Raw genomic sequence first — 27,898 nt, 5'->3', positions numbered from 1 at the left:
GTCGTTTGTAAGGATGCCAACTTATGTCAAGATCAATTATACAGAAAGGCTACTTGAAAGTCAATCTACAGAGCCATCATCACGCTCTGACAGCTTTAAAGCCCCTCTGTCCTACTTGTAGCTACTTGCTCCCTCTAAATAGAAAACTTCCCCAACCGGTGCCTGTTGGTCCCTCATGATCCTCTTTTTCTTAATGAGATAGCCACCTATCAGTGACCTCGCTGTGTGGTCTTATCCCTCCTGGCCCAGTAGTATTGACGGTCTTTAAACAAAAATGGTTAGGTACATCGTCTTGATTACTACTCAATCATGTCAATCGAACTCAATTTGGTTCATTCCGCAATAAAGAAAAAAATTGCCATACAGAAAGAAGCAAAATGTTATCCTTTCTGTTTTCCAAACATTTCCAGATACTGGTACGGAAAGAAGCCGCTCTTGCGACCGGTTCTGACCTGGCTCCAACCATTATCCTCCGGGGACATCTGGATCACAACCTACGAAGGGACGAAAGGAAGTATACTCGGTATTAATAGAGGAATTGCAAATCTATAGGGCGTTTATGAAGTATCAATATCTACAGAGCCCAAAAATGTGAACCTTGCAGTCAAAAAAAGACGTGTGCTTTTGAGTTAGGATTAAAGTTTGTCTGATTTTATTGTCAATTTCAGTTTTATCATAAAAAGAGAAAGATCCGATACGAACACTATTATATTCACAATAAAACGCATACAAATATGAAACAAGCGTCAATAAATAGTTTTAAAAGAAAATAATAGGACATGTTAATATAAAAAAGGAGATAAAGTAGTATTGCAATTACATGAATTTTACAATGAGAGTTTGATAAAATTCTACTTCGTATTGGCTAGAAAGGGAAAACACACTGCAAAGTGATCACCTCGTTATATCGTCAATCCGATAGCTATACTCAACGAGGTCGGTTATTCTCAAGTGTTGGGTTAATAAAGTAAATACAATATATAAGATGTACCCCAAATCGAGAAAAAAAATTAAAAAAGAAAGAAAAGAAAGATAGAGATACAAATTGTCTCTTTTTATCAAGGCCTATGCAATATTCGTTTTATTTGATCAAATATTTAAAAGGTTGGGTTTAGGGTTAGGTAAAGGGTTCGGGTCAGGGTTAGGGTTTTATGATTGCAACCTAACCCTAACCCTAACTGTTTATACCTGGCCCTTTCGTAAAGTAAGCCCGTCTTCTTTCTCGTGAGATGCCTTAAAGCTATGCATCACCACCATAACCCTCTCCCAGGGTTGAAGGAACGTGACACAGAACGCAGGAAAGTAGCCAAACCGACCATCGCAGTCACCCTGAAAGACAAATCAAATGAGAATTCAAAAGTGTTTCACAAAGGTTTAAAGGGACTGTAGCTTGAAAAATACTGGTTAACGCCATCTACGTCTTCTTAAGGACAACGACACGTAAGCGAATGGACTTGATTAACGGTAGTCAGCGACTTTATCTCTACATTGTTCAGCGTTCGCGAAACAAACCGAAGTTCTCCTCACGCTTCCGTTTCGCGTATGTTCCACGCACGTGATTGCTGCAGTCACGTCGTCCGTAGTCGTATTAGTGGCCCTGAGTCAGGCCAAGGGAAAGACACGTAGTCTCGTCAGGCTACACTCCCTTTAAGTCATGCGAAAAATCATGAGTAAGTTCCAAAGTCATGTTTAAATTTGAGATCGATCTTAAATTCTGTTTCACAAAGGTTTAGATCAGTCGCAACTTCACAAAGTCATTTTTAATGTTACGCATGATTCAGACCATGTGTAATGCTTTAGATCTACGTAACACAGAACGCATGAAAGTAGCCGAACCGACTATCATAGTCACCCTGATAGACAAATCAAATGAGTATTCAAAAGTGTTAAAGAGGATTTTCGCAGAAGGAAGTCTGCATAATGCGTAAATGCCCTACACAAGAAGGTTTTACTATCGTCAGTATTTTTATCGTCCTTGTGATAATGATCATTATTTTCATTATTAAAATCATTATTGCTAATAAACCTATTAATGTCAGTATTACTATTATTGCTATTATTGACATCATTATTATTATCAATCTGTTATAATTTTGGATTTAAACATAAATACAAAGCTAGTTTAATGTAAAACAACTGTAAAGATAATTAGAGATAAAGGAACAAATATTATCTCTTTGTATGGTATTCATCATGCATGACACACGATGGACAGTCCACGATAAAAGCATACCATAACATATCTCAAGGAATAAGGATAATTGATATCTACCTTCCACCAATCCGAGCCTTCGTCTTCGGCAACCCTTACTCTCTGACCAGCCCTAAGACAATAAAAAGGACTTTGTTCAAAATATGAAAGCATGAATAAATATAATAGGATCACTTATATAAACTACATTGTTTCCCATACAAGATGGAAAATAAAACATAAAATTAACTTTTCATGAAGTAAAAGTATTTGCGTCAATCTGATTTCCTCTTCGTTAATAAAGTTCTCAGAATTTCATCTATCCATGCTCAAGACATTCAAAGCTGCTATTTACTTATCCAGCGATATGACACGTTGCCAAATGGACTCTGAATATACGCTTCAAACATAATTGAGACAAAAACTGCTCTCCTCTCTGAAGAAACATATATAAAACAGTTATAGCGATTTTTAAAAGTTTCATTTATTATGCTTCTTTTCTTGTACAATTCGACATGAAATACGTAGCATGATAATAGACATCCACAATAGAGGTGTCGGTATAGTTTCAGAACTATTTTCGTAGACTTAAAGGAAATTGATGTATGCTTATATCTTAATCCCTATTATACATCCCAAATAAATCATGATAGTATTACGTATACATCATTGTAATGTTTGTTAATTACATTGATTGACGCACAGGGCTTTTTCAATTGCCGTGGGTTGATTTTCCGTAAGTCTCAGCATGCGCATCAATGACCTTACCAGGTGAAACTACGTGCATATCATTGCGCGTGTAATTGTGTTTGCGACGGATAAACGCATACGTGCACCTCAGTTGTGCATTATTTCATTAAGCCGTGGGTTATCGCGTTTTGATGGGATTTGTTTTTGCGCACGGTAGGCGTGGAAGGAAAACATGTCAAACGGTCACGTGGTATCATTTGACCAATTGAATCGCCTACATTATAGAACCCGTTTTTGTTTAATAAGAAGGATATCTTACTTCAACGACAGGTCGTCCCGTAACATGCCTTCAAAATCATAAAGACAGATGTACTCTCTCCCTGGCGCTGGGCTGGTTGAGGCGTCCTGAGAAAAACCATATGCAACAAGTATTAACCATGGAAAAACCTTCGAAAAATGTTGCTTGGCTTTACATTCAAATTAGTATATACTTATTTTATAGATCAATATATATAAATTTCGTACATATATATTTATATAGAACATTATGATACATATGAGTGATTCGTGAGATGAGGAGGTAGTGCATTACATATATGCAAATACGGTTCCAAACCAGGTTAAAATGTATAAAATCGCAAACATCGCAACATCGAAATTAAAGGTTAATGAGAAGAAAACAATTCTAGCAGCACTGCCATGTCTTAATGTTTATGTCAGTATAAATAGTGTTGTACAAAAATGTTCTTTTATCGAGCGTGTGAACAAAATTACAATGTTATAGTTTATTTTATTAAACAAACGTATTTGCTTTCTAATTACAAATGTCAATACAATTTAACGGAGATACTTCTTTTTGCATGCGGACTGTTGATTGGTTATTGATATAGAATTACTATACAAGTGTGTCATGCAGATCCAATGACTTTAGGATCTTAAATAAAAATAATTTGCATCTATAACATGGCATATTTACATTTTATTAATTTAATTATAGATTAGTCATTAATATATCAAAGTGATACATTATAACAACATGTACGCAGTGTGATAATTATCACATACAACAGTGAAGATATTTGAAAGTATGCAAACTCTGATTTTGCATTCTATACGAATTATCATGAAGTATGACATCACAAATTTAACATAAAACTCAACGTCTCAAATGATAAATAATTGTAATTAATATATACATAAAAAACCGTTGCCCTTTAACACATCCAGATCTAAATTAAATTATAAATATTACCCATGGGCTTAATTATCTATCAATACATTGACGATGCATTTAAGTATTTAACGTATATATTTCTTATGTATTTTCCCCATCATCGGATTTAGGCTATTTTAACACCTTGGCGAAGAGTAGCAAATGTGTATAAAATGTCTCGCTAAAAGGCTTGAATTCGAACCTTAAACCCTAGGGTAAAGAGTCAAGCGATTTAAACACATCGAAATTGTTATTTTTTAGTTGAAATTTAGCACAATACTACATCGTTTTACAACGTTAGAAATACGAAATTGGTGATTGAAATAAAAATAAAACTAGTGAAAACACAACTTATGAAATGACAAAAATCCTGGTTCTCATAAAGTTACTAACACATGCCAGTATATACGATTCGTGCAATTATACAAAAATAAGCAAAACAAGAAAAACAATATAAAGTTTGACTGAAAAGCAAGATAGATACAGCAATAGTATGTTAGGTATATTTTGTCTATTGCTCAATAGATACAAATATAATATACAGTGCCACGAATTAACATGCGTTTATATTCTAGGCTGAATGAGTGTGCCCCTGCTGTCTGTTTGTCTCTCTCTCTCTCTCTCTCTCTCTCTTTCACTGGCCTATTTGCTGCCTTCCCCATCAGTATCTCTGTATGTCTCTCCTACAAAGCCACGTACACTCACACTTATTTACACCCCAACACCAGCTCTTTATGAAAACAAAAGTTGCACATTTTGATCAGATTTTTAGTCGTCTTTTAATCAGGCAACATATTTTGCTTATTTAGAGAAGGAAACATCATTCAGCCACGAATATAAGGTAGCAAATTATGATCTACAATGACCTTGCGAAACAGAAATATAACACTTTGGTTGATACAAAGAAAAAAAGTGGACACAAAGATAATTGTTTTCTCTTTGAGGTCACCTTACAAGACTTGACTGAACTGGATATAATGCGACCAGAATATTTTTGCCGGGACGGTAGGGTTGACGGAAACCGCACATTCATGACGTCAGAGGCAGAAGAACAGTGACGTGGGGGAGTCTATGGTAGCGCAAAGGGGAAAATCATTCTCAAATTCATAGTCATACTCGAGGGTAGGGCTATGCAAAATAACAACTAAACAAAGTATCTCACTTAATTCACACTTCGTCCTGGACAAAACATTATCACGTCTCTTAAACGGTCATGTAATGCTTTTCGAGGTTTAACTTGCAAAAAGGATAGTTGACATGAGGGCCATAAATTAAACTAAATGACAAGTAATAATAGTGATCTTGACGGATATATATACACATCAGGGTTTTTGTTACAATGTATACGTACATAACCATAATTGTGTTTTTCTTCTTAATATGAATTAACTTAGAGACATATTATGCCCTTTTTAAACAAATGTCCATTACTTTCCAGGGAAGATTTTAATGCAGGGTTTAGATAGAAATAGGAAAATGCCAACATTAAGACAAAATGAAATAAAAGAACAAATCATGAAAAGAAAAACTGTGATCTCTAAAACACTCGAATGTATTGCAAAGATTCACGACACGTGAAGAAGAGGTGAGATGAAAGAGAAATCACTGCAAACTTGAAATAAAAACTCCCTCTTTTTCAAAGAAGATCATATAATCATTATGGGGTCATAACTCCACGAGGAAGAGAATGACTGAACAATCTAAAAACACAACTAAAATCATCTAAAGTAAAACAAAGTATTGCATCATGTTTAGAAGAATAAGAAATCAAACATTTCAAATAACTCCACACAAACCAAACCTTTTCGTGATATGGCACTTTTCACGAAGTTAATCATTATTGTGTCATTTAAAAGATTCTTGCAGATTACAACGACTTCGACATCCTACATGGGTGTAGAGAAGCAACATCGATATACATATGTATTGCCTTGCTCAAGGACACAATGCCTGCGCCGGGGATCGAACCAACGACCTTTGTATCTTTAGTCAAATGTTTAAACCATAATTTTTTTTAATAATAGGTTGTCTTTTACGTTGGATAAAAAAGTACTTTGTTGTAATATGTAGATCATACTTACGTTTTCGACAGGAGTCGGTGGTTCGCTCTTTCGTCCATTAGTACTTGGTTTATGTGCTGGTAAACAGTAATGTAGAGAATTATGTTATTAAACTGTTCCATTTCAGACAAGGAGAAAGTGTAGGAAATCCAAAATCCAGGAATCTCCGCGAAATATGTTAAAGCCCCAATGCACTACTTAAAGCTACTTGTGCCCTCTATATAACAAACAATGTCTAATCGGTGACCGCTAGTTCCCCATGATTCCTTTTTTATTATGTTAATTGAGAGCTTATTTGATGAGATATCCACCTGTCAGTGAATGCTGAATGGTCTCATCCCTCCTGGCCAAATCAGTGCAGAAGGGCTTTGACATCGCAAGTAATATATGTTTATTGAAAATGCGACAGAAAAAAATGCAATGGTCGGTGTCAGGTATCATCATGTATCCATCAAGAATTAAATACTTTAGTTTAGCATTCTAAACGAGACGGAAAAGTAACAATATCTGATTACGGGAATATGTATTATTATCAAATGTTGGAATTTCCAATGAAGTGAAATCATCACAATTGGAAAAAAAGAATTGTAAAATGATTCGTTTGTTTGGAACCACAAGAGCGTTGGTCCTCATACTTTATTAAACGCAGCGGTAACACCCTGGTGGCACCTGCTAGACGAATTTATAGAATATTTGTAAAGATTACTCACATGGTTCCGTATAAAATGACAAAATGTTTCGTCAATTTGGAACTAAAAGGGTAATGATTCATATACTTTAAGGCAGAGATAACACCCTTCTGTCTCCAAATTAATTAGAGAATATTTTGTGAAGATTACTCACGTGGTTTAGTATGAAAATGACACCAAATAATTCGTCTATTTTGAACTTGAAGAACGTTAATTCCCATACTTTAAGGCTTAGTTAACACCCTTATGTTTTCAAATTTAGATAATATTTTATAAAGATTACTCACATGGCTCTGTATCGAATGACATGCTCTTCCCGTAAGACTGGAGTATCTTCCGCCTAGACTCCTCCCCTGCCTGGTTCGGACTGGTGGTGGACCGGACACGGGGGCGTCCCACGTAGGTGGGTGTGGGTGTGGAGTAGGTGGAGGGGGCGGCAGACGGTAAAATAAAAACACGATTTTCACGAGTCTGGTTAATGTCATGGTGGAGAGGGGAGGAGAACTGACGACCCAGGCTACCATACTGGGTCTTGACTACGGATCTAGGGAAGGTAACGCCCGTTGAGGTGGGCAGTGGAATGTAAAGGGATGTAGTGGAGTACGGTGGGGTGCGGGGAGGGTGGTGCAGGGGAAGGGTGGTGCAGTGGGTGTAAGTGTGTGTGTGTGTGTGTGTGTGTGGGGGGGGGGGTTACGGTGATGGTGGCCATTGTGGAAGGAGTAACGTTGTGTTACAGTGAATTTTAGATGCAGATACGAAAAGAACGAACATGTACCACGAGTGGAAGAGAAAACATACTTCAAAAGGTGACAGTTAATTTGCATTCCATACGACAGATGCCGTGATGAAAGAAAGTGAATACAACACCGAACACATGGAATATACAGAGTACCATATAACAGTGTGAGAGTATAAAGACATGCATGTGAAAATGTGACAGTACAAATACATGCATGTGACAGTGTGACAGTACAAATACATGCATATGACAGTGTGACAGTAAGAAAGACATGCGTGTGACAGTACAAAGACATGCATGTGACAGTGTGACAGTATAAAGACATACAGGTGAGAGTGTAGCAGGTAATACATGCAGTGATCGGTGTTGGATTGCCCCAAGAATTTCCGTAAGAATTAAATCATTTTAGTATACTCAACGAGACGAAATTATACTCCCATGGTTAAGCAGAAATACGTATCATCATATTATTAGTTTAAGTTCAAAAGCAAAACAAACATAAAGGGATATTTAATTTAATGCAAAAACAGGTCAATAACACAAATGAAGAAAAGTAAAATGTCAAGTATCGAGGGCTTACTTTGATCGTAATAACCCAAAAGTGGATATTAATTTGGTAATGCCATACATTAACAAAAAATCTTATTTACCATGATGGTCGCAGTATGTTTCTAATTTATTGTTACATCACACAACGAGAATTATTCATTAGAGAAGAAAAGGAGATGTTATACTTTTTTATTGGGATTCGACATTTAGAATGAATGTTTGACGATATTTTAAGATAAGTGTTTTGCCGTACATAAGTCGTTGAACAAAAGAATATAAATACATGAAAATAAATGTATAGTGTAGTGGTGATGGAAGGAAATCAAAATGCAAAATTGAAGAAAAAAGAAATGCATTTCAAAAACAGTTTCATTGACATGCCATCAAAGAAGAGAAAGGGAAATGGGTGAAATCAAAACCAGTACAAGTTAGTGGAGTGATTCTTGGTACAAAAGCGAGACAATAAAAATTAATTAGTTTAGGGAGTATTAGGAATGAACAATCATATTTCAATTTAATGTTAAAAAACACCAAATCATAATAAATCAACCACGCAATTGAAGTAATATATTAAATTGAATTGTTTTTGTCAACACGCAACAAAACAAATTTTAATCGAAATAAGTTATGATGGTATTAATAATATTGTACTTATTATAACACCATAATTTGTTTAAGTTATACAATTAAGTTTAAAATAAAAATGGAAACGGGGAGGGAAAAAAGAAATATCATTAGCTCTGAAAGAATTGAATATTTATTAAATATGTACATTCATAGTAATCATCAGAACTTTCTAAGGATTACAAACATCTTCCATATTTCACACAAGCAGTTAAAGTATTGATGCAATTTAGGAATAATGCATGGTAAAACGGTAAAATAGAGATGCAAGAGTGTTTTGGTTTAATAGTCGTATTCTTATCATGCTTGTGAATTTTATTTCAAGGCAAAGTTAAGAAACCTTTGTAAAGGATGCACCGCAAAAGCGTATACATGCGGTGCTTGTGCGTTTCCCCAATACCTTCGTTCAGGGTAGTTCATGGTTAATACTATGTGATGGAATCAGTCCCGACTCTCATTTTATTTTTAATCTGGAGCTTTTCGTGTAAAATCCAGAAAGGTATTGATGACGTATTGCTGACATCTGTTTTAAAGCATTTTAAAGATTATCTCAATTCAAAAATATATCTTTATCTATAAATCTGTTCATAACTCTCCTTGATATGTGTTAATGTATTATTGTTTTTCATTGCTACGAATATCTGTTTGAAGGATGGAAACAGGTAGGTTCCCAAATTGACTATGATCCACAATGAAGTCACGTTAATATCTTTGAGAACTTGAGAGAGTTTCAAAATCCGACGCCTGTTATTTTGTGGAATATTGGCATAACTAAAGCGATTCTATGGGCCTTTTTCGTAATGTAATAATATTTAATACAGTCTTTGTTAAGTCTCTCGTTACTAATTATTGTATTAACGTGTTGAGAATAATTGTATTTCAGAAGTCAGAACGCAAATTACAAATGTATACCTGTCGTTAGGTAAGGACAGTCCTAACGTTTATCCTACATAACAACATGTAATGTATGCAATTTTAATAATGACAATAAAACCACATTTAGTTGTAACAGGTGAATTCTCATCGAGGCACTTCACAAAAGCATCTGCATAAGTTGTGGCTGTTTGACCAATCATGTTGTTCTTTCATTCTTGTACAGAACGTAAACATGGTAGTAGAGGAACAATGACTAACCTATGTGGTGCTGACTTGGGTGTCCCTGATCGCCTGGAAGGTGAGTCCGGAGCGAGCAAGAAGTTACCCTCACTGTTAACAGGAGATGCTGCCTGCTGCGGTTTCATCTTAGAGGGCGTCCCTTTAGGACTGACAGAAGACATCATTGAGGTTACCGACCCTCGGCGGGACGACATGTCCGTCGTGGACCCAGTTAACTTGGCAGCACACTTGATGGTCTGGTAGATGGGATCAACTGGTTCTATGCAAAAATAATAGAATAGAATGATAAGATATTAACTCATAGCCTGCCAAAAGGCTGCATGCACGCTATCGCTATAGTGCTTTGTACATGCGAGCAAACCATTGTTATGCTGCCATGTGCGTGCTTGCACACATTCGTAGTAGCAGTTATTGTTCATGCTCACTGTAGTGTGCTGTGTGTTTTGCACTCGCTATTCATAGAACCATCGCGTTAATCAGATTATCTCAATATAAACTTGGCACTGGGGGATTTGGGGCTTGGCACAATAGGGATTAGCCCTGTGGCATGATAACAGTTAAAATGGTGTATTTCTCAAAAGTCTTTACCAATAGTTATAATAACTATATTTGCTGATAGAGCGCCTAACACTTACTGTATTAAAAGTCTCTAAGTGCTTTACAACAATGCAGCATAATTACCCTGGCTTATGCAGTGCAGTTATCACGCGCGCTGCGTTTCAAGGAATAATTCCTACCTGGTTCCCATTTACTCCACGTGGGTGGAGTGTGGCAATGTGCTTTATTGTCTTTGCAATGAACAAATTTAAAGAATGGCGGAATGCTTACCTTCTCTAATGGCGCCCTTCATATCACTTAAGCTCCTTGTATCAAGATCGGTGGTACTCTTCTGTCTTCTCAACATCTTCCTCTTATCAGGCTTTAATGGTAAACAGAAATTATAATTAGATCAATTTATATAGTAGCGCACCTACTATATGAATATACTATAATGCGCTGTGGTGAAAGCAAAACTCCTAACCTACTTTACAAAGACACAATCAATAATTATAAACAAAACAGCAACAGATTAGGATTTTCCTATTTCTAGTGGTTATGCTAAAAAGTAAACAGAAGGGTGAGTTATGCGGAAGGTGACAAATAATTTGTGACTTGTTTTCCCCGTTATATTTATGTCAGTGTGAAGCGTATCATAAAAAGGTGTCCCCAGAGAATAAGCATGGTTTTCCAAATGCCCTTATATTCAAAATATGATGATTAAAAGCTGAAGGTTGTGGACTATACGTTCATGCCACTCGTTTGTGGGGTCTCAAATACATATTGCTATGTACAAAGCATGTGACTTGTAGCAAGACTTGGACAATTTCTCATAATTCTAAAGATTCCAAAAGCTTATGTTATACACCACTACTTATCTGCTACAATGACAACCTTTTTAAATCAATTCCATATTTTCTTTTCCAATGTAAACTGAAATTTATCGGAGAGTACATACACATAATGATATTTCACATTTTAAGGGTTTAAAAGTATTATAACAGATAATGTTTAACGTTTCTAAGTTCTATTTGGTATATGTTGTTATAATTCCAAACAATAAGTCCAAATACAGCAAGGACAGGTGTTTCAAAACAAATATCATTGAAATAACGAAATAAAGAAACAGGTCAGTGAAAAAATGTGTAATATTATATCATATTGGTATATGAACTTTCGTGTCATCCATTTTGTCTTCTTTTAAAATCGTGTCCATGTGTCTAATTTATTAGGCTAATTCAATTGTGTTTAACAAGTTGTATCTAACACATGATTATTGAAACTGCAAATACGATTTTAGAAAAAGAAATTATCAAAAAGGAAACACGTATGGCATGCAATATTGGAATTACTTATTTCAACACAGCAGTGGTATATATAAGAAATAAAATGCTTTATGTTTATAGACAGACATGCTGAAAAAGGAGACACGCATTTACATTAATTTTTAATTAATATAAAGATGCGAACTAACGAAAGCAATCTGATCTAAAGAAATAGTCGAGAGGAGCATGCTATAAGCTTCTAAAATCATTCCAAGCTTTTCTTTACGAGTTTAAATATTTGACAATGAATTCTTTAGCGGTTGAAGATGTGAATAGAACCACAAAAACATATACGGCAGAATACAGGAACGTACAAAGGTTTATACATCTGTATTGTAGGTATCGTGGTCTAATGGATAAGCCTCTGGTCTGTGGATTACATGACTCGCGATTCTAGCGGCACTAATGTCATTTGACAGGACATTTATTTACAATTGGTACCTGGCTGACATCAATTCCTTGAAATACTAGAGCGCAATTAATGGCAGCCGTACTAAAGCTGGGGTAATAATTGTGGAGCGCCATGAGTGCCAAAGGTGGCAGACAAGAGCGCTATACAATAACCCACTTCAATAATTACAATGCTAAGCGTATTCAAAGATCTAACAAACTTTAAAAGAGCGCGAGGCATACATGGTTGTAGACGATTAAGCCAAGAACCTGAAGCCCCAAGCCCCTCCAAGCTGATCAAGAGAGTTAGACAAACCCGGTTGTCTGCACTGTTGGGCTAGCACAAACAAAATAAGTTACGCCATGTTGTGAAAAACTGACACGAAGTTGGCTAAAATCTGTGTATGGATAGATGGAGCTTCTCTTACTAAGCACCCCCCCCCCATAACATAACCCTAGCAATCATTCCTCTAGAACCAATGTATTTCACATTGATTCTAAACTGATCGACTGTTTGGATTTCGGAGTAGTGTATTTTTTTGTTCGGTCTTGTGTAGGTCCGGTGTCGGTATCGTTGGTATGACTGATGTATAAGGCCATTGTTCTACCTATTTAGAACTTCTGTGTTCAATTTTGAAAATATAAAATGAATTGATTTACCGCTGATATACCTTTTTGTTTGTATTTTTTGGTAAGAAACCAGAAAAGGGCGTTGGGGATTGCGATAAACCGCATGGTACGCATAATGGTTCTTGAATATCCAAATGGAAATTGTTTTCTTTTTCTGAAATACACACTTTTCAACGACAAACCAGACCAAAGTGCTATACCGATGAATACAAATTAATTATCTCTCTCTTTTTCCATAACAAACAATTGAAGGAAGCATTAACAGTGATTGCTTTTCAATGTACCAGCTTTTTTACATCATGATCTATGAAAAACACATTTGTCCATTTTTAATACTATTCTGCGTCTATTACGGAATAAGAGGGGCATGCAACAAAGATATATGAACTTTTGGAAAAAGAAGGATGGGAAAGCGACGGGCTTTTAGAACCTATTTAAAATATGTCACTACATAATGATCATGCGATTTACTTCTATTTGAGCACACGCAATAATATTTCCGAAGCAAATTCTATGTCTGAGCACATGCTTTGTCTATACACTTTTCTGTTTCTTCTTTTTAGGCGAGGGAGCGCATAGGGCTAAAATATTTACAATCGAAAAATACAGTCAAACATGTCTATTGACGCCTTCAAGAGAAACAGAGGAAGTAAACACTTTAGACGGGTGGCCTTTCTAGACACGCTCTACAATGCGTATTTCCATACCAAGGAAAACAAAATGCATGGCCAGTATAGACAGGTTGCCTTTATTTAGAGATGGCCGCTGATAAAGGTTTGACTGTATTATATTGAATATATGTGTAAGCATGGCCTTTAATGGAAGACAAGGGATTGGGGAGGGGTACAGGGACAAAGATAGAAGTAGGGCTATAAACATATGCATGTTCAATGGTTTCTGCATTCCCATTGTATCATGCAGCGAAATGAAGGCGGATGCTAGAAGACAGAAAAGCTTTCGAGAAAAAAGAAACAAAATTAAGATGTCCCAGTACCAGATTGCGTATCTCTCGCACACTCATTTGTCGAACAAACATCTTCTTCACGCTACGGCCTTCTTGCTGTAATATGAATAACAAGATGAAACACAGTGTCATCGCTACAAACCTCTACAGAAATACAATTGATAAAACATAAAACACATACTATCAACAAATCTAACCCTGACGCTGGGCTTAAACTTCGATTCAACTATGGGTTTAACGTTTTGTTTTCGAATTTACGAAAGGTAATACCCGACCCTTTGGGAATTAGGGCTTGATTATTTATCAAACTTAGTGTAACCACAAGACGCGAAGACCCAATAGAACGACATTAGCCTCCTGATATGACGGCAAATCATGATTCAGAAAACACAATAATACCCTACACTAAACGAATAGCTGTTGTTTCTTGAGGTAAATACAACAAGGGTTTTATTAAATTTTTTACACAAGTGCTGATATATAAGTTCGTTAAGTTAGCTCCAGGATACGGTCATGATTATAAATCAATAATTCAATGTCACATTAAATTATCATTGGAAACTATGATTGCAAACACTTTCAAGAAATCAACCAAAGGCAACTTCAAAAGCCCAGTATATCATTCTTTTAAATTTGAGAACATTGTGATTGATTTGAGAACCTTGTGATTGATTTGATTATCTATTCAAAACATACACGCAGTTTATCCATTTCAAATCAATGTAGATTTTAATTGCTTCAAAAGCGCATTAAAATAAAGCAGGTCATCTTTTCACGAAATCAAGCACAAGTTCAAAGACATCCCAATGAGATGCGTGTGAACTTAGGATGTCGGAGAAGTTGTACCTGCGATGGTTTTGCGATACGCTGGCCCTGGTACATTTGTAAGATCGCAATGAATCTTAACAAGTTATTGTTTGTTTAGAAAAAAACACAATGTTATAGCAAGAGAAAGAAAAACAAGTTTTGGAGAATAATTGCAAGAATACCCAGGAACCGGGATCCCGAAAGTTAAAACGCCTAGAAATCCGCCTTGGATTATCAAACTGGAAAGACAAAGAACATGAATTGTATTATGAACGAAAATAGTACTAACCATATGAAAAGCTAAATACAAAAAGTTATGACGACTGACCTTCAAGTAACACAAATTGAAATTAGTCAATAAGATTGAAGAAAAAAAATCGTGCCTGTGGAAAGCCCGTCCACCAAGCACCATGATAATTGAACGCCTTTTTGGGGGAATACACATTTAAAAACTAAACTCTTAATGTTTTGGTATGGTAAATAATACATTAGAAACTCTCTTTGGTATAGCAATAACATTGCTATGATATTAAGAAATTGATATGAATAAACATAATTATAAAAAACAAAACTGACCAACTTTACAGATATTCAGAAGAACCCCCAATTTATAACATTGTTCCAAATCTTTAAGATTTTAAGACTTATTGAACTTTTAATTCTATAAAAAATGACTCGATCCTTTAGAATGAAATAAAAAGAAAGATATTTACTGTTGCAGGACCGGAGCATGATGAGACGGATTCCATACATCTGTGGTGAACGTTGGCCTTACATACTTTACATCGTAGACCTTGTCTCATAATACCTGGATATTGAACAGAGAAATTGAAAGAGAAGGATGAGGTCGATGGACAATAAAGCACAGATGGTCAATACTTTGTACTCTGTACAGCAACAAACGGAAGAAAGACAGCTAAATAATTTAAGCAAATTAAAGCAAATTATACTAAAATATAACCACGCAATTAAGAAGGACTAAATGAAAAAGAACGAAAAATAAAGCTAAACAAAAAGAAACAAGAGACAATAAAATAAAACGCTACTAAATAAAATAAGCATGTGATGAGAACGAAAAAGCGTTGTGTAATCATTGTTGACTACCATAAATAATGTTAGAAATGTTGTTATAAAAGAGCATCTGATAAGATCATTGTTATCATCTATTTCATAATAAAATGCAAAATGGCACTTGGAGATTATTTGTGCGACATTATCTCATCGAGGGCTATTTTGGCGAAGTAAATTGAACACTGCCAGTCTATTGACTGGTGTACCACTAACGTCTTACCTTTCAGCATGCCCTTACAATCGTCACAAAATGTCGGTTTGATAAAATTATATTCCTGGAAGACGTGCGACTTTGAGTTGATTGAGCCATTACTTGACACCCCCATTTCTCGAATGGAATCGCCTGATTCAGAAGCACGTCTCTCGGGGGACGCCATGACAGTATGACCATTGCTAAGACGAGTCTTAAACCAGTCGGGTGAAAATAACAGAAGCTGGAGCAAGCAAATGAAACGAAATCATGAAATAGGATTATGTTTTCCGTAAAACACAATGAAACAATTTTTAGTAATCTAGTGGGAAATATGACAAATTACATGTTAACTTAACTCATAGCTGAATCGCACAGCTCATTTTTAATGAACTCCAACAAGTGTATCACTGGAGTATCGTTCAATGCTCGTAGCATCCGACGTAAAATTGCTGATCTAGAGGCATACATTGATTGTAAACAACCTGATATTATCAGTATTACTGAAACATGGCTTGATTCCAGCTGTGAGAATTCTGAACTTGCCATACCAAATGATTATGTTATTTTCCGACGGGATCGGGAACAACCAGTCAATCATCAGCGTACCGGAAACATTGGTGGTGGGGTACTCCTGTGCCTCAAATCGTCTTTGTGCCCTCGACAGTTATTCAATCTCCAGCACCCTGAGTTGGAGAATGTTGCAGCTGAGATATGTATCAATGGCTCTAAATGGATTGTTGCAACCCTATATTGGCCTCCTAACAACCTGGCAGATTTTTGGGACCGCCTTCAGGACAACATTGACCAGATTCAGTCAGTTTTATCGAGTTACAGGGGAATCTTACTCACAGGAGACTTCAACATCGATGTCTCTGATCGTAACGCAGATGCTACCAGATTGCTGTCTATGCTGGAAGCGGTGGATTTACCGCAGGAGGTGACTTCCTCCACGCGGCCATCCTCTCGTGACCCTACAATAGGCTCCATTATTGACCATCTTTACTCAAATCGTCCAGATTTTTGGTATCTGTTTCTACTGAGCCAAACCCTGTGTGTAGCGACCATTTTTCTGTTTTCTTCAAACTCAGATCACCGAAACCTTACGCTTGCAGGAATACTCTACGTGAATTTCTTTTAATTAAGGCAGCTGACTTTGACCATTTTAACCGTCTCCTTGAGGTAGCTCCTTGGCATCTCTTTTTTGATGCCAATGACATCAATGCCAGTTGGGAAGGATTTCTTGACATTTTTCATGCTGCCTCCCGTGATGCGATTCCTCGGAAACTTAGTAAATCAACAAAATCCAAACCGTGGATTATGAAGGAAATAAAGAAGCTGATCAACAAAAAGCACAATTCGTTTAAGCATGCAAATCCCTGATTTAATCACTCCCATTCTTCTCAAGAAATCAGTGGATGTGATATCTCCTATCCTGCAACGTCTTTTTAATATGTCACTCAGACAACGATCACTACCTGAAGGATGGAAATCTGCAAATATTGTCCCAGTGTTCAAAGCTGGGGATAGATCGATTGTTTCAAATTATCGCCCGGTCGCGTTAACATCTATTGTCATCAAGCTGATGGAGTCTCTGATTTCAAGAGCGATCTCTGACCACATGGAATCAAATTGCCTCCTCACTCCATTCCAACATGGTTTTGTTCATCATAAGTCATGTGTTACCCAGCTAATGACTTTGACACACTCCTGGCTCCAGGATCTGGACAAGCGTAGACCCCCTTCTATTGACGCGATATTATTCGACTTCGCGAAAGCTTTTGATCGTATGCCTCATGATGTACTTCTGCAGAAGCTTTCTCACTACATCTCAAGCGATATCTGGTTCTAGATCCGTGCATTTCTATCTGGCAGACTACAACGCGTCCAACACAAAGGACATTACTCTGAGTGGTCAACACCTACCTCGGGTATTCCACAAGGGAGTGTCCTAGGACCATGCCTGTTTAACCTATTCATTAATGACCTCCCTGAGGTTGTTTTATCGAGATGTGCATTGTTTGCAGATGACACTGTTATTTCACGACCTATCCATGACCCCATAGATCAGCAAGTGCTTCAAGATGATGTCAATGCTCTTGCGGACTGGTGTGACAGAAACAAAATGAGTCTGAATACCTCCAAAACCAAAGTCATGAGAATATCCTGGAAAAGGCAACCGGGCCAACCGCAGTACTATCTGAATGATACACAACTGGAGGTGGTTACTGAAACCAAGTACTTGGGTGTCATCATAAACAATCGCATGTCTTGGGATAGCCATGTTGGGTATGTCGTCTCTCGAGCAAATCGCTTACTTGGACTGATAACCAGCCTAGCCATGGGTCTTTCATCAGTGGCTGTGTTCAGCTTGTACAAGAGTCTGGTCCTCCCAATCCTGGAATATGGTCTTCCTGTCTGGACACCGCACAAAGTAGGATCGATCAACAGACTTGAGTCAATACAGCGCAGGGCAACACGTCTTGCCTTGAAGCAACGGCGAGGCCAAATGCCCTATGAGGAACGCCTACAAGTGCTTAATTGGAATTCTCTCAAGTTGAGAAGGACTTACTGTACAATGGCCTCCATTACTAAGTGTATGTTCAAACACATTCAATGCCCTGTTGTGAACTCTCTCATTGTAGTGAACCCATGTCATTTAGAAGACCTGAAGTTCAGGCATCTCTTTGCACGCAAAGATGGACTGCATTTCAGTGCAATACATGAGTTCCCCAGGCTGTGGGACACTCTACTTTCTGAACTCAGGAACTCGGTCCTTACTGTGTCTTTTTCCACATGGTGCAGTCACTTAAAATCCCATCTTGCCGATGCATCTTGAGTTTGATATGACAATGTTGGTTTTTATATTTATGCAATTTATCTGAATTTTAATAATGTTTTGATTCCAGTTAATGGTATTTATCTATATATACACATTAATATTTCTGTAGGGGGAAAGTAAAATGTTATTATAAAGGAACCATTAAATTAGAATGTTCACTCTCAGTTGAGTCATTACTTAAATTTCCAATACTATTATGAAATCTCAGATATTTAGCTCAGCATGTTTTGTAATAATACATGTATATTTTAATAAGCTGGCCTGCCAACATGCCACAGCAGTTTTTACTCATAAATTGTTAATACTTATTTTCCATAGATTTCAACTGAACTTAATAATTTACTATTCACTTGGTCAATAGATTATTGGATGACCTTTATCACCTTATGGTTCTACATGAATATTCACTATTCAGTGATTTTAACCTCGAATGAGTTGATTCTTCCAACTTTCATGCAGTTTTCCTTTAATTACACGTATATGCATTTTCTTTATTTGTGCAATATTATCACTGTTGTAATGTCACATTTTGCATGTTTTTTAATATATGTATTATGTTTAATGTATGTATAGGTCCATATGATTTTCTATGGTTGCATCACACTCCGGATACAAAATTTCCCCTTATAATTCATATTGTGCCACTTTTTTCTGCTGGTATGGTCATGAGTCTCTGGCGTGTGATGCAACCCTGGGGAAATTTGAATTTTTTGTCTTGATGCATTTTAATTATTTGAATGTGGTACATGTATCTCTTATATTGTCCTTGTCACATAAATCTGCAACGCTGGTTGCATCTGGTTGGGATATAGGTGAGGGCGGTCTACGGACTATAGTTATTTGGTTAACTTTGCCCATTGCCTGGCAGCACAGCCAGGTGCACCCAGTGCTTCTTTTTTGTGTGTGATTTGCTATTAATTGTTTATTTCAACTCTTTTTTTTGATATCATGTGTTTTCTGCCAAATAAAATAATTAAAAAAATAATAATTCGTACGGGTTTAAGGAAATTTTGCGTCCAGATCATGGTTAAATCCAAAAATTGTACTCATCCAGCCTTTTATACATGGAGTATTTAGATATGATGTAGTACGTATGATGTAGTACGTAGTATGTATACATTACTAGTGATTGTACCTTTACTTTACCCTACAAGATCAAATGGTAACAAAAGGCGGCTTGTCAGAGATAACAAGAACTAAACATTATTAGCCCTTTTTTCAAACTTTCTTTCTTTTCAATTTGCTATTATCCTTTTAGATTTTTTTCTCGCAGATTCTTGGATCCGCCGCCGATTGGTCCTGAATAATATCAGGACCCTCTGACATAAGAACCTGTATATAACAAATTACAGTAACTGTTATAAGGTACTAAAAAATGTGTCTGATTGGCTGTGAGCAATTTTGAATTTGGACATTTGTTTTTTGTTCTGTTTTTAAAGCTCTATGAAACAAAGCCCTGTAAAAAAAATGTGAAGTGCGTTCATCAAATCATCGTAACATTGCGTCGGGTCGGGTGGCCGCGCAACCTCGACACTTTGTGAAAACCCTACGGCAAATTTACGAAAGGACGTGTCCTCAAACTGCATCTTCACATAATCTTCCGCTTATGCATGTTTCACGAAAAGTCGTGAAACGCGATTACCTGACCAGACGCGATGACCCGATGATTCGAAGTAAGCTAACCGATGTGAAGATGATACAAAGGGGACGATTCTAGGACATCTACCCCCTGGACACCCACCCCCGAATAACCACCCCAGTCAACTACTCCCTAGGGCAACTACCACCTAATGCAACCACCCTCAAGGACGACCCCCGGAACAGCTACCCCCAAACAACTACCCCCTGGACAACTATTGCCTAGAACAACTACCCCCGGACAACTATCCCTGGAAAACTATTCACTAGAACAACTACCCCGGACAACTATCCCCTGGACAACTATTCCCTAGAACAACTACCCTCCGGACAACTAACCCCGGACAACTATTCCCTACGACAACCATCCTCTAGGATAACTACCCTGGGGACAACTATCCTACGAAAAGAGACGAAAGGAGACACATACCTGGGCTCTCTTGCAGGCGAGATTCGTCTCGTTCTGTCTGTTGCCATTGCGTAACTTGTGAATCTCCAGTAACGTTTCGTGTGCTTTACTTGATTGATTCGACTTGATGCTAAAAAATAAACAAACAAACATAAAATACAAACTCCAACCCGAAAATGGATAACCAGGGATTTCTTTGAGAGGTTCTAAAACTGTGGAGATACCTTTATTGGTAACATTTATGCGATATTTTTTTCTTCTTCAATGAAATGTGATGTAGTTAATAATGGATATATTAACAAAACCCATACATATGGGAAGAGGAATATTTCGGTGTTATCCCATTTATGTTTCTTTTGGTATTGGAAACAATGGTTCTTGCAGTAAGACAGCATAATAATTAAAGTATCCCTATCCAAGAAAGAGAATTCAGCATGACATCGTTGGCTGGTGATTCTTTGTGTTTTCTTGATGGCTTCTTAAATTCATTTGTGAATCTTTATGAAATACTACACCAATTTGCAACTTGTTTTGGTTTTTGATATAATTTATCGAAATCAGAAGAAATATCGATCGGTAATAAAATATGATCCCCAATTCATGCTTTCTACGAAAGGGGCCTTCGATGTATAATCTTACTCATAAACTTCAAATAAAGCACATTGAACTTTCTTGAATTGTTGGCGATATTTCTAATATCGATTATTAAAAAGATTTGTGTTGTTCAGACCCTACTATTGCCAAAGTTACTTTACTTGTTTTCTGTTGTATGTATCAAGATTCCAATCTAATTGATACATCTTAATACACTATTGTACGTATTTATTTGGAATGGGGGCGACGATAGAGTCAAGTAGAATTTCTTTTGTAATGATGTGTCACTGGGTAGTGGGTACACTGCTCATGATCGATTCCTTCGTACTTTGTTTAGTGGAAGTAATGGTTTGGAGTTACTTTTGTATTGGATGCTGATTATGTAATACATCTGTTTGCCACCATTGCACATGCACACACCGATCTACTGCTCAGACCCGTACTACACGTGATTATAATACCTTTCATATTGCCTCTTTAACCTGTTGGTCTGGTCTTTGACGACATTTATTTCCGTCTCCAATGTTTGGATCTGAAAATGAAAGAAAGACAAATCAGATTCCGAAGTTAAACTTCCATGATTTGGATCAAGCAATGACAAGGGCTTCTTCGTTTTGACTGCTATCTACTTTCTTTTTTCATATCATTTTCGCTATTCAAATCATTTCGTCCTTATTAAAACGATACGATTATATAATGTTCAAAATACAGACATGACAAAATATAAATGGCTTGTTACAAATGTTGCACGCAGGATCATGTACATAACCAATCCATGCATTTTTATTTTAAATTCATTTTGCGAATGTGTTTTGAACTAATGTTCTGTTCTGGGGTCATTTGAGCTTTATTATAAAGTTGTAAAATATGTTACTTGGGTTGTAACATTGGTAAAGCTCTCAGAATGTTACCTATGTTTCAGTATCCCCGCCATGAAACGTATCGATGGTATTTAATTTGAAATAGAAAATTGATTATATTTGCAAGTCAGCTGTCATACTTAACCAACTAATACTATCACGCAACAAGGAGAAGTGATCATTACTTTATTGTTCGGTCAGTTTGAAATACGAAAAACAACAAAACAACAGAAAACAAACAATCATAATCACCTCTTTGGCGAGTGAGTCATACTTTTCTTTTAAGACGCCCTCAGTGGCAGAGTTAAGCACCAGTTTATTTAAAGCAAAATCCTAGTGACAGATTGTGGGGTAAAGATCATAATAACAGCTGTTTATGAAATGGATGTATCAAGTTATCATACAGTAAGAAGAAGGAGAAATACAAATTTACTAAATCAAAGATAACGAGAACCGACGAAGCATGACACAGTGTATTCGCTAATCTATAGGCCGAGACATAAGCCGGTGGCTCTTATCCCGTCTTTTTTGTGTATACATTTATCTTCTTCTTCTCCTCCTTCTTCTACTTCTTCTTCATGATTCATCTTCCCCTCATCTTCTCTTCCTCCTTCTCCTTCTCTTTCTTCTTCTCCTCCTTCTGTTCATTTTTCTTTTTTCTATTTAGTTTCTTTCTTTTCTATATTTGGACTTACACACGAGGGGGGGGGGGGGGGGGGGGGAGATGTCTTAATCTCACTCCCCTATCCGACCCCGAAGCCCTGATGCATTTTGCCTACTGCATATCGATTGCCTGGCCCCAAAAGGGGCCACCCCCTTTCATGGACATATTTTCCCGTAATATTTATCCTAAGTTAGAAAAGATTCATGATAAATTCATGATTGAAATGAGCCAGTGGCGTCAAAGAGTGAACTCCATCTCGACAGCTGACGTCACATGATAGTGATGATGATGAAAATATCGATTCGTCCAAACATATATGTTGTTTTTCTTACCCCTCCGGCTGTTGGCTGGGGTTTGCTGAAGGAATATTGCTTTGCTTCAAAGGACTCGGGGTTACCCTTCGGCTTCTCGGATGCTGACCTCTTCGAGATGACCTCAAGTTTCCGAATCTGATCCGATAACTTGCGAAAAATAAAAACGTGTACGGTAAAAAGGATAAATTGTGATCAACTTTCGTTTTCAAAGTCACGCACATTTTTAAAGTGTACTAATCACATGAAATGGATAATATTTGTAAACCTAGAATGCATAAAATCAACTGCATAAAACACACTTCCTCTGCGTTAAAGGCTAAAGCGTATAAAGAAACTAAAGGCTAAGACCAACAACATAAAAGCGCACGGAAGATACGTCCAGCGTTGGTTCCGTGTGCCGAGCAACGACCAATCTAGGCAACGAGTCATTATTTTGTATATACTAACATAGTTTTGAAACTGCTACATCTCTTTGCAAAAGTAATATTTCAAGCTCATATTTCAAAAACAGTGTAGCGACATGGAACCCCTTACGTCTAATGGTGATTAGTATACTTGTACCCTTTCTTTGCCACACGTGCCAAAATGCACAAAGTAAAATATAAAAAAATGGATTTACACAGATTGTTTTCAATACAACATACAATGATCGATTACTCTTGGATCACGTTTTAGCAATATACCTATATTTAATGTTATGGAAGAAGTGAACAATATTTGTTGGAACTGTACCGTTAAGTAGATTACACGTCAAAATAAAGTTTGCCTTCATTAACACTGTCTGTTTTCATTAGCTTTGATGTGACGCCATCCTAAACTACTTTATAATTACCTTTGATATAAGGATTTTGGAGTGCCATGATAAACCTGATATTCCTGATTCTGATATTTCGTGACGTATGAGATCTGCATCCTGGAATACAAAATAGTAAAAACAATAACAACATCAGCAACGATAATGATAATAATGATAGTACTACAAATAATAATAGTAATACAATTAATAGTATTGATAATAGTAACGATCATAATAATGATAATACTACTACTACTACTATATAGCGCTGAATACAAATGTCTCTAAGCGCTTTACAGATATATTATTACTATCATAATTTTCATGATGAAAATATTGATAATAATAATGATAATACAAATGCACTTTCTCCCTCCCTTATGTTATTATTTCAATATTATGCCTATTTGTGAAAAAAATACTTGACCACACGGAAAATAGCACCGTCCCCAAAGCAATTTTACAATAAATGTACACGTTTAAAGTTAGGAATTTAACGCGAATATTTAGTAGTTTCGCCTGTTAGAAAACAGTAATCGTTTTCCTTCGCGATGCAAGTGAATAGGAAACACATAGATTACCAAAGTGTTTCATGCATGTTCATATTACTATTTACAACTTTAAATACATAAATAACTAACTAAATGAATTTACAAATAGTTAAATGGATGGACTAGCAAACTAAGCTTTTTTTCAGCAGGTAATGGAATTTATATCTCAAAAATATTTCTGTTCAAATAACACTCTTAGTGCACACGCTTCTCCCTCAGATTTTGCCGTACCAGTTTGACAACATGCTTTGTGAAACTATAAGTACGCTATTTACTAATGAATTTATGATGATTGCCAAAGATGACTCATTTAAGGATATTTCTGTGTTTCATCAAATTTGTGTTATCCTCCCAGCAGTAAATATTACAAGTTATGTGCTCATAATAATAATAATAATAATAATAATAATAATAATAATAATAATAATAATAATAATAATAATAATATGTATTTGTTATATAGCGCTTAATACAAATGAATACAAAATGACTACTTACAGAGTTGACTTTTGGAAGCACTGCGGTAGATAGAGAAACATTGAACTGGTTTGCTGTCGTCAGCTGAAGAACGTAATCATTTAATCTATTGTAGCAGAATGCCGTATTGTGATTCTGTATAAAAAAATACAACAAATAACATATCATCATGGTCAGTTGACCAACGCTAGAATCCTTTGAAAATAGATAACTTAAACTCTCGAGAGCAACTGGTTTGATATGTTGGTTTGTTTTGCCTGACTGCTTAGAGAGCCTGCGTATGCTTGTTAGTGAGCAACCAGGTGATCGATATATTTAAGCCCTCTCCGAGGGACTTGGTCATCAGGATTAATGCCTTACAAAGGGCACTGGCGCATTACATTTGTTCTACAAAAAAGCTAGCGCACCTCCGATTAATATATTCACAAGTCGATCTAAATAGTGTATTTCTACTCGTCCACTATTTCTCGTTTAAAATGTATGCCTGTATAATTATATATCCCTTATTACCAGCTATTTAATTGTCCATTTTTCTAAGTGGGGCAAACGTTTGTTAAAGCCGTTTGATTCAATTAATAAAAGGTGGATAGTAACACAATTTGCATATAAACCGAAATAACATCTGAGAACAAAGTAAACAGTAAGAGGACTTGAATTTAATTCTCAAATTCCTATAAGCTTAATAAGGCCATCAAGTTCCAGTAGGATTAGGATGAAAACAAATAACTACCTTTTTACTGTTCATCCCATCTTTGGACATTTTTGACCAGCTCTCGATGTATTCCTTTTCGCTCTGTATTAGAAATAAAACAATGAGCAAATGGAAGTGCATGCCGATATGAAAGTTATTAAATTAGATAGTGTTGCCATCAAAGATTTTATTTAATTTTCGTTTCATTCATCCATTTCCACTTCAAGATAAAACAGTTTTATAAAATATTCATAATACAAAGAAATATATGAACAGATATCTGGAAACACATAAATGGCTTGTTTAAGAGCCACACGTGCACTTTTACATGAACAAAATAGGTGTCGATTGACAGAAGAGTTTGCTTAATGCAACACAATGGCTTTCAAAATAATCTTCGGTCTCGATTAGCTTAATCGAATCCTTCTTAAGAATGATTGGTTTCTTTTCTGCACTGCAAACTGTTATATAATGTTTAATCATTGAGTAAATGTTAAATACAATGTGGTACAGGGGGATATTTTGTATGGCATATACACATATATAAATGTAATTTTACCTTGTCAATGATGGCATCCAGTGATTCGGATTGTTTGAGATAATCATCATGATACACATCTAACATCTTCACAAGTTGCTGTTTGTATTTCGCTGACTCCACCAGCTGATCGGTGACGGACGCCTCTATCGCCTCGCCAAGGTCACTATGATCCTGTTGAAGAAAATAAAATAGGTGAATTCATCCATTCCATTTTGTATACACTCGTAAAAGCTTTGTTTCCGGACCTAGCACGTTCTACAGGTAACGATAGGGACTTTTAGATTCTCACGAAGACAATAGGTCTATGCTACGATCGACGTCCTTGTAATGCACTGCCTTCAACGAACGTCACACGTATCAGTCCACGCAAATCTAAAAGTCCCTAATAACATTTAAATGGTAACCTACAAACCCATCGTTACAATACCTCTTTAACCTTCAACTCTTCAGTCGCTTTATTCGTCGCTCGTATGCCCCACGCGCAATTTCGCACACATTCAATATGCACCAATTGACTAAAGGCTTTTGTAAATTTAGCCATATTGGGTCTTGATTCGATCCCTAAAAAAACCCAGTTAAGATTGATCTTGCACTGGAAACATTTAAATATTGACACCTGTTGTATATTTATCCGATTATAAATACAATGCGGAACAGGGGGATTATTTATGTGGCATATAATGAGTTAATCCAGCTAGAATCCCGTCCCTTTAAAAGCTATTACGCTTTACGTAATTCGTTCCGGGGTACCTATTGCTCCTATTTCGATAATCTGTGTACTAAATAGTATCGACTTTGTGCGCAAATGAAATAGATGAACGACATATATGAATAAACAACCAAATGAATCATCCAGTGTAATTTAATAAATATTTTATCAAAGATTATATTTCATAATGTGCCAAATTAAACAGATACGATGGCCAAAAGTCGATACAAAAACACTGGATTAAATGATGCCATTCAACATATAATTTCCGTTTGTTATTTCAACCAATTGTTGAATAAACACAAAAGACATGCATACACAAAAAAACATCATAACTGTACGTACTTGAGCTGCCGAACCATACGCATGTAAAACATTTTCCCAGACTGTGAAGAGATTTGTGCATTCTTTCCATCTGCCAAAATAAGAAAATAAATATAACAACAAAAAAATATCAAATAAATTTCAAGAGGTAGAGTAATGCTTATTTCAAAGTACAGTAATTAAAACAATTTTTTTCCTGAAATGGCAATGACAATCTGGCTTACTATTAATATATAATGTATATTTCTTCCCATAACTTTACCGATCCCTCCCTGTGACTTTCCAGTTTGATCAATACATGTCTAATAAAAGAATGAACTCTTTCTACCCCAAAAAACACATTTACATTCATTTTTTTAAATTAATACTAATAATAATAGTGAACATTAACAATGCACCATGTCTGTCCAAAATGATGTTTATTGTAAATAAAAACATATTAAATAAAAAGTCAGGAGACTCATATAATTCAGTTTACAAATTACAAATACATACAGGAATATAATTAATCAATACTTTTAGTAATCTTCATATTAATTACTGATAATTAACTTAACAACTAGTATCTAATATTGGTAAAATAATACATGCTGTAAGTATTCTATAACATTTAAAAAGTAGAATATGTTGTCACCATTTTCTAAATGTTTTTTTTTTCAATTTTTGCATACATCTTCAAATTAATAAGTATTTTTTTTAAAAC

At 36.1% G+C, this 27,898-nt stretch overlaps 2 protein-coding genes and 1 long non-coding RNA gene across 4 annotated transcripts; all 3 read right to left on the bottom strand.

Moving 5' to 3' along the window:
- Positions 1-226: 226 nt before the first annotated feature.
- LOC115927088 (SH3 and cysteine-rich domain-containing protein 3-like) lies at positions 227-7,444 on the bottom strand. The gene is made up of 7 exons (XM_030992560.1): positions 7,131-7,444; positions 6,176-6,231; positions 5,044-5,163; positions 3,201-3,286; positions 2,273-2,324; positions 1,189-1,329; positions 227-494 (listed from the first exon to the last, which is right to left on the bottom strand). The coding sequence occupies exons 1-7, from the start codon at positions 7,150-7,152 to the stop codon at positions 381-383; spliced, it is 591 nt and encodes a 196-aa protein (XP_030848420.1). The 5' UTR covers positions 7,153-7,444; the 3' UTR covers positions 227-380.
- Positions 7,445-10,081: 2,637 nt separating this feature from the next.
- On the bottom strand, positions 10,082-15,315 carry LOC115927090. Of its 2 annotated transcripts, none has more exons than XR_004065404.1 (3): positions 15,238-15,315; positions 10,700-10,790; positions 10,082-10,130 (listed from the first exon to the last, which is right to left on the bottom strand). It is a non-coding gene; the product is annotated as an uncharacterized LOC115927090 (long non-coding RNA). The 2 variants fall into 2 exon arrangements; XR_004065403.1 differs by lacking the exon at positions 15,238-15,315 and adding an exon at positions 13,748-13,812.
- Positions 15,316-15,323: 8 nt separating this feature from the next.
- On the bottom strand, positions 15,324-26,703 carry LOC115927629. The gene is made up of 11 exons (XM_030993740.1): positions 26,671-26,703; positions 26,181-26,333; positions 25,661-25,723; positions 24,952-25,065; positions 23,939-24,019; positions 23,125-23,253; positions 22,381-22,461; positions 21,730-21,800; positions 20,696-20,804; positions 15,802-16,029; positions 15,324-15,332 (listed from the first exon to the last, which is right to left on the bottom strand). The coding sequence occupies exons 1-11, from the start codon at positions 26,701-26,703 to the stop codon at positions 15,324-15,326; spliced, it is 1,071 nt and encodes a 356-aa protein (XP_030849600.1).
- Between the last annotated feature and the right edge of the window lie 1,195 nt (positions 26,704-27,898).

This window comes from Strongylocentrotus purpuratus, unplaced genomic scaffold (genome assembly GCF_000002235.5).
Source record: "Strongylocentrotus purpuratus isolate Spur 01 unplaced genomic scaffold, Spur_5.0 spur5_scaffold_20, whole genome shotgun sequence".
In the NCBI taxonomy this organism is placed as follows: domain Eukaryota; kingdom Metazoa; phylum Echinodermata; class Echinoidea; order Camarodonta; family Strongylocentrotidae; genus Strongylocentrotus; species Strongylocentrotus purpuratus.
The sequence above is the reverse complement of the archived record's forward strand: the minus strand, read 5'-3'. Positions and strand labels throughout refer to the sequence as shown.